The sequence below is a fragment of the Mus musculus genome, chromosome 8 (genome assembly GCF_000001635.26).
Source record: "Mus musculus strain C57BL/6J chromosome 8, GRCm38.p6 C57BL/6J".
In the NCBI taxonomy this organism is placed as follows: domain Eukaryota; kingdom Metazoa; phylum Chordata; class Mammalia; order Rodentia; family Muridae; genus Mus; species Mus musculus.
This window is the reverse complement of record NC_000074.6, coordinates 119,907,887-119,922,697: the sequence shown is the minus strand read 5'-3', so window position 1 is coordinate 119,922,697 and position 14,811 is coordinate 119,907,887. Positions and strand designations below refer to the sequence as shown.

At 48.2% G+C, this 14,811-nt stretch overlaps 1 protein-coding gene across 4 annotated transcripts in view; it reads right to left on the bottom strand.

Moving 5' to 3' along the window:
- Positions 1–12,338, bottom strand: part of Usp10 (ubiquitin specific peptidase 10) — a 47,201-nt gene extending 34,863 nt beyond the window's left edge. For 2 of the 4 annotated variants that reach the window (NM_009462.2, NM_001310630.1), the window contains exon 1: positions 11,759–12,338. In NM_009462.2, the coding sequence (NP_033488.1) occupies positions 11,759–11,779 (21 nt within the window). In that variant the 5' untranslated portion in view covers positions 11,780–12,338. The other 2 variants (XM_006530845.4, XM_006530846.4) reach the window with 1 other exon arrangement.
- Positions 12,339–14,811: the final 2,473 nt, after the last annotated feature.

Sequence of the window (14,811 nt, the reverse complement as noted above, 5' to 3'; positions counted from 1 at the left end):
GGGGGCAGGCATGGTGGTGGCACATTTGGGATGTGAGATGGGACTTGGGAGTTGGAGAAAAGCCTGAACTATGACCTATGTAGACAGAATCCTGGGGCTGAGGATGTAGCCCAGTAGAGTGCTTGCATAACATGCAGGAAGGAAGCCCTGGGTTCCATCCTTAGCACCATGGGCAGGGCACCACTGCCCACACAACCTTAATCCCAGCACTACACTACTTAATCCCAGTGGAGGAGGATCAAAAGCTCTAGGTCACTCTCAGGTACAGTTCAGAGCCACCTGGGCTACAAGAATCTCTACCTCAAACAAACAAAACCAAGCAAAACAAATCTCAAACAGCAACAGCAGAACAGAGAAAATGTGTGCACACACAGTGGACAACAATCCTCTAGCCACAGGAAGAACAAAGCTACGTCATTTGCAGGGAGGTGGACGCTGCTGGAGATCACATAAAGCAGTCTCAGGACGATAAAAGCCACTGCTCTCCTCACTCACCCATGGACCCTTTCATTACAAACACACATAATGAGGACATGAAGGCAGAGGGGACACTAAAACGCAAGATGGGGAGGAAACAGGGACAAAGATGGTATTGTCCACTTGCAAGAAAATGGCAGTATACTAAATATATAGGATTTAATGGGGGCTTGAGAGATGGCTCAAAGTTCAAGAACACTGACTGCTCTTCCAGAGGTCCTGAGTTCAATTTCCAGAAACCACATGATGGCTCACAACCATCTGTAATGGGATCCTCTGCACTCTTCTAGTGTGTGTCTGAAGACAGCTGCAGTGTACTCATAAATAAAAAATAAACAAATCTTTAAAAAAAAAAAAAGAAAATGGTAGTATAATAAAAATATGATTTAATGGGGGCTGGAGAGATGGCTCAGCGGTTAAGAGCACTGACTGCTCTTCCAGAGGTCCTGAGTTCAATTCCCAGCAACCACATGGTGGCTCACAACTAACTATAATGGTATCTGATGCTCTATTCTGTCATGCAGACATACATGCAAAATAGCTCTTTTTTTTGTTGCTTTTGCACAGGACCTGGGTTCAACTTCTACTGCCCACGTGGCAGCTCATGACTTCTGACTGATAATTTCGGTTCCAGAGACTCTGAAAACCTCCATGGGCACGAGGCTCATGCATACATATGGGCAAAAACATCCACACACATAAAAATAAATGCATCTAAAGAAAGAAAATCTTCAAAGCACACTCCTGAACCCTAATCAGCCCTTCAAGGCAGTAAGCAGCCCACTCATCTACCACGTTCCCTTCACTTACTCACACTATCCACTGGGGAGGCCATGAGCTTAGCCATGGATTCAAACTAAGCATCCAGCCACATCTGGCGAGAATAGTTTTTAAGATTCTAAATGGCTCTGTGATTAGCAGGTACAGAGGCTGGGGACATAAACCCATAACAGGCTGCAGCAGCAGGAGCCACTCAGAAGTAAAGAGGAAGCAGAAGCATCAGCCTGTGAAAACCCAGAGACATCCTGAGGAGGCGCATCCAAGACCAGGAGCTACCCAAGCTCGACCACTCCCACTCAAAGTTGTGTACAACTCCAGGGAATTCCAGGCCAGCAGTTTCAAATTCAGTTAACAGTGTGAGTCTGAGGTCCTAACTCCAGAGGGACCTGAAGCGGCCACTAGCCACTGCTCTGGGGGACACCTATGGCTATAACAAATGAACCCCAGCAAGGTAAGGGGAAGAAAACAAAAGCTGGGTAAATGTTTGCTGAAGGATATTAGTCACACATAGTGACCCACAAATAAAACAGATACCACACTGAAGAGCTAACATACAGACCTTCACAGGGCGAGACTGCAGGCTTCTAGGGGCCAGTCCCACCCACTGCACCTAGTGGACACTACCACCGAGAACAAACCTGTGTTCTTGTTGGCATTCACACCCACACAAACTGGAGACATTAAAGACACTGTCGGGCCGGGCGTGGTGGCGCACTTGGAAGGCAGGTGAATTTCTGAGTTCAAGGCCAGCCTGGTCTACACAGAGAAACCCTGTCTCTAAAAACCAAAAAAAAAGACACTGTGTCAGGGCATGGGGGTACTCGTCTAATCCTAGCACATGAGGCAGAAGCAGGTGCCATCTGCGGGTTTCTGAACTTTGACTCTGTAGACCAGGCTGGGCTGGAACTCAGATCCACCCACCTCTGCCTCGAGTGCACTAGGACTAAAATCGTGCACATGCACTATGTGACTTTGCATCTCTGTGAGTTTGAGGCCAGCCTGGTCTACACAGTGAGTTCTAGGACAGCCAGAGCTGCAGAGGGGAGAGGAGGGGAGGGGAGGGGAGGGGAGGGGAGGGGAGGGGAGATGCTCGAACTGATACAGAAGACCTCGGTTTGCATTTTATTAGGGTGTGAAGTAAATGTGCCAGTCTGGAAAGGCAAGAGTTAGAGGGTGAGGAGTGTTTTATTTATCTGGCCACTGCAGAACATTGATGAAAAGAAAGATAACTCTGGAGAAGACAGAAGAAACATTTCAGGTTAAGGGGCTGTAGAGATGGATCAGCAGTTAAGTGCAATCAATGGTTGCTTTTCCAGAGTACCAGGGTTCAATTCCCAGGACCCACAAGGTGGCTCACAACCACCTCTAACTCAGTTCCATGGTATCACCTCTTCTGGCCTCTACTAGCACGGTATGTATGTGATACACAGCACAGACATACATGCAAGCAAAACAACCACACATAAAAAGGAAAAATGTTTTAAAAGAAAAAAGAAGGGCTGGTGAGATGGCTCAGTGGGTAAGAGCACCCGACTGCTCTTCCGAAGGTCAGGAGTTCAAATCCCAGCAACCACATGGTGGCTCATAACCATCCGTAATGAGATCTGACTCTCTCTTCTGGAGTGTCTGAGGACAGCTACAGTGTACTTACATATAATAAATAAATAAATAAATAAATAAATCTTTTAAAAAAAAGAAACATTTCAGGCTAATTGGCAGATTCTTTTCTAGCCACTCAGGCAGATGACCTACACTCTCTCCAAACCATGGAGGGTTTGTCCTTTAGGGCACTATAGAAGAGGAAACAACAAGAACTTAACTTGAGAATTGCCTCTTTCATAGTATAAAGCCAGAGCACAGGGCTACAGTGGACTATGGAGTTGGAGAAGTGGCTTAGCTGTTAAGAGCACTGGCTACTTTTTCAGAAGAACCAGCTTCAACTCCCAGTATCCACACAGTGGTTTACAACTGTTCACAACTCCAGTTCCAGAGGATCCAATGCCCTCTCTTTTTTCTGTGGGCACTAGGCATACATGTGGTACAAAACCCATACACATAAAAATAATAAGGGCTGGTGAGATGGCTCAGCAGATAGGAGCACTGACTGCTCTTCTGAAGGTCCTGAATTCAAATCCCAGCAACCACATGGCGGCCCACAACCATCTGTAATGAGATCTGATGCCCTCTTCTGGCGCCTCTGAAGACAGCTACAGTGTATTTATGTATGTTAACAAATAAATCCTTTAAAAAATAATAATAATAAATTTTACCGAATTTCAGAATATTATCTAAACTGTTCCAAGTATGGGGCACACTATAATCCTAAAGTGTGATGCCAGGATGGGGAGGCGGGGTAGGAGGAGCCTGTCATTAAAACACACACAAGACACAGACACACAGACAGACAGACAGACAGACAGACAGACAGACAGACACACACACACACACACACAGTGTGAGGCAGCTCCAGTTCCTAACCCCAGTGCTTGGGCAACAAAGCACATTCCAAATCCACTGCCTTGTCCAGGTTGCCAAGTTGTCCAGAGAACCCGTCACCTGACTCTAAATCAAACCAAAACAAAAAACCGAAAACATACAGATGACAAAGTAAAGATGAAGGATCCGTAAAGAAACCCTTTATTTTTACATCTCCCACCTCCTTTGCAGGGGATGAGCGGCTCAAGATAGCATGTCTTTGTTTTATAAGTAAAAATCAATCAGCAAGGACTGGACTGCAGGACAAATGCACAGTAACCCTTGCAGGCAGGCAGCAGGCAGGCAGGCAGGCAGGCAGGCAGCAGGCAGGCAGGCAGGCAGGCAGGCAGGCAGGCAGCAGGCAGGCAGGCAGGCAGGCAGGCAGGCAGGCAGGCAGGCAGCAGGCAGGCAGGCAGGCAGGCAGGCAGCAGGCAGGCAGACAGCAGGCAGGCAGCAGGCAGCAGGCAGCAGGCAGCAGGCAGCAGGCAGGCAGCAGGCAGGCAGGCAGCAGGCAGGCAGCAGGCAGGACCTTCTTTATCTTCTTTATCTGGTCTCTGATTCTAGCTCTCATTTGAGGATCACTATAACATCCCTCGGTGGACATCAAGCTCTGGCCTATGTCCTCTGTAAAATCAACTCTATGAAGTAGAAAACTCAAACCAGAAGGACCTAACCCTGACTTATCAGCCTCTTGACCTAGAGGCCTGCTGCCTCTTCTGTGGTGTGTGGAACAGTGATAACAGTATGTGACAGCTGACACAGGCCACACAGGAGGACCACAGTACCAACCAGCCACTGCAATGTCCCTTCAAAGTCAGGTGTGGTATAGTATACTCCTTCTTGTCCAATGTTCACCTATCCAGGAAGCCTAATTTTGGTCATAAATAAAGAGTGACAGCCTTGGCACCCACCCAAAGGAAATCATTACTTAAAATACCAAAAGATTATGTGGGAGATGTCTTTAACGTCTCAATTTTGCTGTGATCCTTAAATTACTCTTAAAAGAAAAAAAAGTTAACCAGGCAGTGGTGGCGCATACACTTAGGAGGCAGAGGCAGACTGAGTTCCAAGGCCAGCCTGGTCGACAGAGTGAGTTCCAGGACTGCCAGGGTTACACAGAGAAACCCTGTCTCGGGAAAAAAAGAAAGAAAGGAAGAGAAGAGAAAGTCAAGTGTGGTGTGGTGGGCACGCCTTTAGTCCCATCACTCAGGAGGCAGAAGGATCTTTGAGTTTGAGGCCAGCCTTACCGATAGAGCAAATTTCAGGACAGTCAGGAAAGCCCTGTATGCAGAAGAAGGGAGGTGGTAAGAAAAAGTTTAAATATATCAAGATATGGGCTAGGATTGTGGCTCCGGGCACACCCTTGCTTCAGGGCAGAAGAAATGATATTTAAATTTTAGAAGGGGCATGGTAGAGTGGTTAGAAGCACTGGCTGCTCTCTGGCAAAGGACCCAGGTCCCAGCACCCACAATGGTGGCTCAAAGCTGTCTCTAATTCAAGTTCCAAACAAACAGATGCAGACAAACACTCATACACAAGAGGGACTGGGGGTAGGGGAAAGGGTGGTAGAATGGGCAGGTATCACAAAACCTGGAATTAAGCTTCCTTTTCAAACTGGCTTGCTTACCCCACAGCTTTGATGGGTACACTGTAACAAAAAGATGTTACACCCTGGGCTTGTGGCTACAATTGATGGAAGCTAAAGAGGTCAGAAGCAAGTATTTTAAAGTTAAGTCCTGGGCCAGGAAAACAGCTCAGCAGGGAAATGAAATGCAGCTGCTGTATAAGCCCAGATCTGGGTTCTACTTCTGAAACTCACATACATACTAAGTTTCATCTCTGGAACCCACACAGAAGTGGAAGGAGCCAGGCAGTGAAGGTGCATGCCTTTAATCCCAGCGCTCCAGAGGCAGGTGAATCTGGAGAAGAGCCTGGTCTCCACTGTGAGTTCCAGGACAGGACTACCAGAGCTACAGAAAAAAACCTACAGTGAAAGCGACCACTAACCCTCCAGTCCTCCAGCTCCCACCCAGGCACCCAGACACCTCCCACCAGGAGGAGATACCCTCCGAGGGTTTACATCTGAGATAAGCTGCCTAACACAGGCAAGATGCAAGAGACAGAAAGAAAGCAATTCTAGAAAGCTTCTTGACAGCTGCTGGAATCCCAATCAATCCATAAGCTAATGGTCCTGAGCCCGTTCAGATGACAGTGATGGAGTCGAGGCGGACACCCTCTGCCCCAGCAAGGACACCAGCGTGCGTGTGAGAGTTCAATGCTGCAGCCACAGACGCTCATGCAAAGGTGACTCCGGCTTTCTAATGGAGTCTATTCAATGTTCTTTGGCAGCCTAGTGACAAGGTCCATGTCTTGCAAAATGTAATCCATATATTACTTCAGCCTCACTCTGTGTATTTCATAAGATCAATTTTGCAGAGTATACACCTCTAATCACAGCGTTCAGGCGACGGAGACATGACTGCTGCCCGTTCCTGGCCAGCAGCTGTGACACAGCAAGACCTCAGTCTTCCAAATTCTGTCTCTGTGAACACAGAGCTGTACCAAATATGTCCCGCCAGCCACAAGACCAACCAAGGCCTCAGGGCGCACTCGTCATCAGGCAGCTTCTCTCAGCCACAGCCCGGTCACCCACCGACACTGGCCTATAGCATGGCTACTGCTGCATGCTCAGTACTTTTCTGAGTCTAATTCTTGTGGAGCACTTGGATGCCAACTGATACACACAATGCTCTGAGCTGTAGCCTCGGAGTCACACAAATCAGCACGGTGCCACACTACTGTGATCTCAGCACTGGGGAAGTCGGAGGAGGAGGTTCCTAAGTCATCCCTGGCTAGGGGGCAACTTTGAAGGTAGCCTTAGCTACACTTAAAGTCATACATACACACACACACACACACACACACACACACACAGACAAACACACACACACACACACACACACACACACACACACACACACACAGACACAGACAAACACAATAATTTGGGTTGCCGGGGTTTGAGATAAGGTTTCTCTTTGTAGCCCTGGCTGCCTCCGCTTCCTGAGTGCTAGGATTAAAAGATGGACACCTTGGGGCTGGGGAGATGGCTCAGTGGTTAAGAGCACTGACTGCTCTTCCAGAAGTCCTGAAGTTCAATTCCCAGCAACCACATGGTGGCTCACAACCATCTGCAATGGGATCTGATGCTCTCTTCTGGTGTGTCTGAAGACAGCTACAGTGTACTCATACATAAAATAAAAGCTTTAAAAAAAACAAAAACAAAAACAAAAAAACAGGCCAGTTGTGGTGGCGCACACCTTTAAATACCAGCACTTGGAAGGCAGAGGCAGGCGGATTTCTGAGTTCAAGGCCAGCCTGGTCTACAGAGTGAGTTCCAGGACAGCAAGGGTTAAACAGAGAAACCCTATCTCAAAAAAAAAAAAAAAAAAAAAAAAGATGGACACCATTACCCAACAAAGTTTTAAAAGAACATTTTGAAGCCAGGCCAGGGGATTTAGGGGGAGGGTAAATTTTTTTTTCTTTTTAAAGAACATCTAGAGCTAAGCTCACCAGCCAAGGCACTAAGGCAGAGAAGCACCCAAATGTCCTCCGGTCCCCACAAACACATGGGCACGCACCTACACACAGGAGCAACCCCTCCCCATGGGCTCCTTCCTGCACATACTCTCTGCTCTCCTGTAAACATGAAAAAGAAGTTCCAGGGAGAGGTTCTTTTCCCCAATTGTCCCAGCAGACGGCCTGCCCTGCCCCCAGGGAAGAATAACTGTTGAGAGGGGCAGACAAGAGTGGACAGCTTCTCACTTCCTAGGTCTTCAGATGAAAAACAGCATCAGGCCCAGCATTTCCTACACCAACAAAATAACCAGGTCGTGAACAGCTATCATTTAAAAGCCACACTCATTTACTATGAATCACACATTTTTTGATTTTTGAAACAAATAAACTTGCCATGTGGACTACCTTTTTGTTCCAATTTATGTTTTTTTTTCCCCTTCAGACAGAATTTTGCCATATAGCCTAGGCTGGCTCAGATTTCCAACCATGCTCAGCCTCCCGTGTGCGGGGATAACAGATGTGCACCACCAAGGTTAGTCCAAGGCTTACTTTTCTTTTTCTTTCTTTCAACTTTATGAATATGCGTGTTTTGTCTGCATTATGTGTGGGTATCATGTGCATTCTGTGCCCCAAAATGCCATGAAAAGGTGCCAGATATCCTGGGCCTGGAGTTACAGACAAGGTTGTGAGCTACCCTTTGGGATCATACCCAAGTCCTCTGCAAGAGCAGCAAGTGTTCCACAGAACCATCTCTTGAGCCCCTGGATTAACAGCTCTTAATCCAGCCTGCCCAGACAGGATGGTCACACAAGGCCTTTTGGGAGATCACTTGCAGACAGAAAAACTGCAGTCCAAGCACATGCAAGTCTTAGAAATGAATAGTGCCCTGCTGAAGTGGCACTAAAAGACAAATGACACTAATCCAACATCCCATGGCCAGCAAATTCCACTGCAGCCGTGTCTGCTCTGCAGCAGTGGCTCCTCATGTGTGCCAGTCAACTGCAATGCACTAGCCTAACCACAAATTCAAAAGCAAGCTCTGCTAACCACTTCCCATAAACATTTACTTTGGTTAATTATCAATGACAAGTGCCTCCCAGCCCCATCTAGTGCATCCTGAAAACCTGATCCATCGCTCAGAAATGCTCACACAACTCTGATCTGCAAAACTACCAAGACTTGATGTACCTCAGCCAAGAGAAGAGGACAGCTTTTCCCCACTTTTGACAATTTAGTCTGCATGAGGCCAAATTATGACATCTTTCTCCTTTTAATTTTCCTGTGTACACCACTATTCAAATCATGCTACCTCCACATAACAGAAATTGGGACACCTGTTCTAGTGGTAGCCCTAGAGAAGACTCCAGAATCATGTCTGTCCACTAACTGTTGGTGCTGAGTTCCCAACAAGGAGAGCTGAGAGAAAGGAGGGCAAGTCCAGAGACACAATAAGCCTTCAGAGGACTCCCAGCTCCGGGACTCAGCAGTTATAGTCTCAGCACTGACCGAAGTGTTTGCTGTTGTTACGCACAAAAAAATATCTTCAAATACCCCATAGCCACTTCAAAACTGTTAGTTCAGTTGCACAAGCTGTGTAAGATTCTGATGTAGTAGCTCAAGAGACTAGGAAGTGTGAGATTGCCTGCAGCCCCTACAGTTAGGTCCACAGGCTACATAATGAAACATTGTTTCAAAAAAGGAAAAGTATCTTTAAGAATTACCCCAATCTAGCTATCAGTAACAAAGGCAGTTCCAAAACAGTGTAACACTCTGCCACAGAGCTAGAAACTGTATCCAGGGAACTCCCAGCATGTAAAATGTGGGGGTCTATGTTAAGGATAACAAAAACCAATAGCACTCTACCCAACCTGGCTACAGAATCTACACTGTGGACCCAAGGCCAGCTTTTCAACTATAAGGAAAGCTGGTAGCTTCAAATTAATCTGCTCAGCTCACAGAGCCAGTTCTGACGCAGGAATGCCAGATTCACTTCCACCTCAGGTGAGAGCTCCTTCTCTAAACTGGTTTAGCTGGTGGACAGGAACGCCCTAAACTCAGAGTCTTTCCAAGTTCACAGTCGCCCTCAATTCACAAAACAGGAGTCAAACAAACCCAAAACATGGAAATGAAAGAGTTAACTTGTAACCTCTGAAAGTCCACTGAAAATTGACCCTTAACTGTAAACCTGTGACAGTTACTTCAACAAAGCCCTAGAGGACATTTAGGCTCCTCCCTAAAACCTGAGAGGCTGAGGCAGGAAAACTCAAGTCTAAAGCACACCTGGGCTACATTGTAACCCTGTCTCCAAAAACAAATCAAAACAAAAACCACCCACTTCGAACATCATGGAGGCTAGCCCTAGGTAACCTGCTAGTATCTGACTGAATGAACTAATTGTTAAAATACTTAGGACTCAAAACAGACTCAAAACAGTGAACTCCTGTTTCTCCTCCTCCTCCCCTTCCCCCTCCCTCCTTCCATCTCCCCCTTTTTCTCCGTGAAGGGGAGAGAACTGCACCGTGCTCTGTACTTAGGGATGACCTTGGATTCCTGATCCTGCCTCCACCTCCCGCATGCAGGGGGTACCGGTGTGCTCCACCTTACACAGCTATTTCACTCGTCTTTTCAAAATAAAACAGGACTAAAACTACCATCACCTCTTCTCCCTTCTACCACTAGCTGACCCAAGGCACTGCTAACATTTGTTTGGTTTCTCCGGTCAGGCTCCATGCAATGCCAGGACAATGGACCCCAAGGAAATCACTCACCACCACTTCCACCAACTGGATATTGTTGCTGGTGCTTGAGAAAGTGAATTCTGCTTAAGCATGCTTTCTTTGCCCCAAAATCATACACACACACACACACAGAGAATTGACATTACAGCTCAGTTCAGAATGAGCAGTACAGACTAATTCCAAAAATAAAACAAGGTAGTCAACTAGAGGTTTTTGGTGTTTTTCGAGACAGGGTTTCTCTGTGTAGCCCTGGCTGTTCTAGAACTCACTCTGTAGACCAGGCTGGCCTCAAATTCAGAGATCTGCTTGCCTCTGCCTCCCTAGTGCTGGGACTACAGGTGTTTTTGAATTGAGCAAGGCTATGAAGGGCTGATGGCTCCAAGGTTTAAGATAGTTGCTCTTGCAGAAAACTGGGGTTCCATTTCTACCAGGACTCAGAGGCTAAGAACCATTCTAATTCCAGTTCCAGGAGATCCAACACCCTCTTCTCGCTTCAATGGGCACCAGGAACATACATATATGCAAGCAAAGCATTCATTCACATAAAATAAAATAAAATAAAAATGCCTAAATAGAACCAGATGTGGTGGTGGTGAATATTCCGAATCGCCAGGGCCTCTGGTGACAGAGGTAGGCAGTTGCCTTAATCGCAAGCCAACCACAGCTGCATAATGAAGACCTGTCTAAAACTTAAAAAAAAAAAAAAACCACTTGTCAAAATATTATTCAACAAATACGAATCGTCTGCCTATTGAAAAAAAAAAAAGCACACCAAATACAAAAGCATTTACAGATGAGGGGAAAGGTCAAACAGGCAAAGTTCAGATTTGATCTATGAAACACCACATACTTAAGAGAACGGAAGTTTCTCCTAGGATCTAACCTTTTATTAAAAACAGTTTCGAGGTTTAAATCCCATATTGCAACAGTTACTAAAACCTTTCAAAAGCACATGGTGGCTCTTGCCTGCAACGCACCAGGCTGAGATAGGGAAAAAAAAAAACTTAAGTTAGAGGCGATCGTGGACCAAGAGAAAGATCAAATAAAAAGACGATCGTTCTTCAAAGGTGGCCTCACCAGACCGACCTCACCTGCCTTGTACATACATCCACCTACCATCCTCAAAAAGGCAATTTTACTTCTTAGTTTCCCGAGAGTCGCAGCCCGGAGAAGCGGCACCACGTGCTGACTTCTCACTCGTCCTAAGTGCATCTTAGGAGAGGGGCTGCAGGAGCAGCTCCGGGCACAGAAAACACAGCAGGCAATCCGGCCTGCCGGGCCCCGACCCAGCCCGGGCTCGGACACCGTGCAAAAGGTGTCAGTCTCGGGCAAACCGGAGTATGCCGCCCCGGCGCTTCCCGGTTTTCTTTGCAATAGAATTCCCGAGGCCAGGGGCCAGGTCCCCGGCGGCGCTGGGCCAGAGCGTCGCCCGGGACTCGGCGGCTGCGGGCCGGGCACGCGGAGGCCTTCCCTGCGGCCTCGGGCGTTCTCGGGGCGGCTCGGACACTCTCGGGGCGGCTCGGGCGCTCTCGGGGAGATTCGGGCGGCCTCCGAAGCCGGGGAAGCGCGGCACTGAGGGGCGCGGCGCGGGCCTAGGCCGGCAGCGTGCCGGCGCCTCCCCCACCGCTCGCCCGCCGCGCACCTCGCGATCGTCGCCCCGAGGCCGTCCCGTGGCCCAGACCTCCCAGCCCAGACACGGCCCGCGCTACCTGTGGGTTGTGGAGGGCCATGGCGGCCCGTCTCAATGAGGTTCGGTGCTGCTCCGGCTTCTCACGCCGCGTCTCCCGTCGCCGCCATCTTCTCGCCGCACAGACACACTCGCAGCGGCCGCCGCGCCTGCGCACTGACTGCGCCGCGGGAGAGCCAGGCGGCGTTCTGCGCCTGCGCGCGACAGGTGGGCGTGCGCCCCGGGCCGGCGACCCTTCTGTCCCCAGCGCGCCGAGGGCGGCTGCTCCAGGCGAGGGCGTGAGGATGGAGCTGGCCAGGCACCCTGGGGCTGCAAGGTGGAGTTCCGGAGTGGTTACTGCGCTGGGTCCGCCTGAGCTCCGCCCTGGGATCTCCGCTGGAGATCTCCAAGGATCCCTTACCCTATGGAGCGCGCTCTTCTGACCGTTCGTTCATTCATTCATTCCTTCACTCTTCATTCTCTTCACTAGCTTGTTTTACCTGGCATTGGGGAAAAAAAGATTTTTTTTTTCTTTGTAAAACATAAAAGTAAACGTTGAAGGAGCTAGTGAGATGACTCAGCGGGTAACGGAGCCCTGCCTCCTGTACCCTTGAGGACCAAATGAGTTCCATTCTCTGGATCCACATGACGCCAGGGGAAAACCAACTACAGACTGTCTTCTGACATACAAAGGGGCACACGCAAAATAAACAATTTTAGAAAGAACTCGTTAATCCAGGAATTGTACTCCTGTGAGCTCAGTATATAGACTGCAGAGGTAGGACGATCATCTATGAATTGCAGACCAGTCTACATAGCAAGTTCCAGGTCACACACAGCTACGTAAGGTAGCTCTGTCTCGGGGTGGGGGGTGGATAGTCATGTTGATGACTTAGCACATTCTGCAAAGGGTAGAGACTCAGTAGGTGTTAGTTATTGCACACACGCAAGTGTATACACACGGGAAAGTTCTTGACTCAGCCATATAGGCAATAATAATAATAAAAACAAACAAAAAACCTTACTAAACCTCCTACTCCCAGCTGTAGACCAGGCCGGCCTTGAGTTCTGAGATCTGCCTATCTCTGCTTCCAGCGTGCAGGGATTAGGGATTAAAGGTGTACACCACTGCCGGGCCAGGAAAGAATTTTATGACAAGCCCCTGTGGGGCAAAGTTGGCAAGTTTATTAAGTAGAGGTGAGAGAGGGTACACGGGTAGGACTGAGTTTAGGATCTAGAGACAAGAAGGAAAAGGATAATGTTCAAGTGTGGGCACAGCTGCTCCAGAGAGTTGCCCTCAGGTGTCTTGGTTTTGTTTTTCTTTGCTGTGCTACACATGTAGCAAAAATTGGCTTCAAACTTTCTTTTCTTTTTTTTTTTTTTTTTTTTTTGGTTTTTCAAGACAGGGTTTCTCTGTGTAGCCCTGGCTGTCCTGGAACTCACTTTGTAGACCAGGCTGGCCTAAAACTAAGAAATGCACCTGCCTCTGCCTCCCAAATGCTGGGATTAAAGGTGGGCACCACCATGCGCACTGGCTTCAAACTTACTTTCTCTCTTTCTCTTCCTTCCTTCCTTCCTTCCTTCCTTCCTTCCTTCCTTCCTTCCTTCCTTCCTTTCTTTCTTTCTTTCTTTCTTTCTTTCTTTCTTTCTTTCTTTCTTTCTTTCTTTCTTTCGTTTTTCAAGACAGGGTTTCCCTGTAAAGCCCCAGCTGTCCTGAAACTCACTTGGCAGACTAGGCTGGTCTCGAACTCAGAAATCTGCCTGCCTCTGCCTCCCAAGGGCTGGGATTAAAGGCGTGCGCCCCATGCACATTGGCTTCAAACTTTCTAGCAGCCAAGGATGAACTGAAACTCCTGTATCTCCCGCCCCTACTTCCCTAGTACAGGGCTACGCTTCATACTCCGAACTCTGGCTCCACAAAGCAAACAAAGCAAAGCAAAGCAAAACTCTACGAGTTGGTTCAATGGTTTCTTTCTCCTGAGAATTTTCTTTTGGCCCTCTTGATTGCACACACCTTTAATCTCAGATGGCTGAAACAGAGGCAGGCAGGTCTCTGATAAAATCCAGACCAGAGACAGGCGTGGTTATGCACGCCTTTAATCCCAGCACTCGGGAGGCAGAGGCAGGCAGATTTCTGAGTTCGAGGCCAGCCTGGTCTACAAAGTGAGGTCCAGGACAGCCAGGGCTACACAGAGAAACCCTGTCTCAAGAAAAAAAAAATCCAGACCAGAATGGCTCAGATATCAAGACTCAAGACTTTTTGTTTCAGAAAATGATAATTTCCTTTGGTAAATAAAACCAAGTCAGGTGGTTTTATCAAGTTGGTTGTTCAGGTCAGGATATTGGGCCAGGTGCGGTGGCACACACCTTTAATTTTAGCACTCCATCGATAGAGGCAGGTGGATATCTTTGAGGCCAGCCTGGTCTACAGAACAAGTTCCAAGACAGCCAGGGTTATACAGAGAAACCCCATCTCAGAAAAAACAAAAGAGGGGTGGGGAATGGGAGTGCTACTAGGGTTAGGCTCAGGGTCACAAACGTCCTGGCTCCAAGTAGGAATGCTTTATTGCATTTAGCATCATTGGTGGCGGTGTCCTGAGGAAAACCACCTTTACCCCTACAGGTAACCTTGGCTTTATCAGTCTCAGTTTCGTAACTCCCAGCCAACAGGAAACACAGACTAGATCCCCAGGAGTCAGGCTGCCCACACCCATACTGTAACCTTAACTTTCTCCTTCCCCCTGCCTCACAATGGACCCACACCATGCTTAGCAGCCTGCCTGGAGGTTCAAGCCGGGTTCCTCGAGAGATGGTTGTGTTGACTCAGACAGGCTCCCTAAGCTTTCTGTGTCTCTTTCACATCAGATGTGATTAACCCCTTTGTAAAGACCTGAACACAGCTGAGTCCCAAAATACCTGGAGACGTGACTTAGACGATGAAACCCTTGCAGATGGGATGGTGCTGAGGAATGCGAACAGGGTCATTCCAAGTGGGTCCCATGGTGTCACAAGGGTCTCTAGAAGGGAATATAGGCAAGGACAGGAGAGACAGCAGACAGGTGGGGGAGAACGGGACTGGAGTTCCCTTGGTAGAGC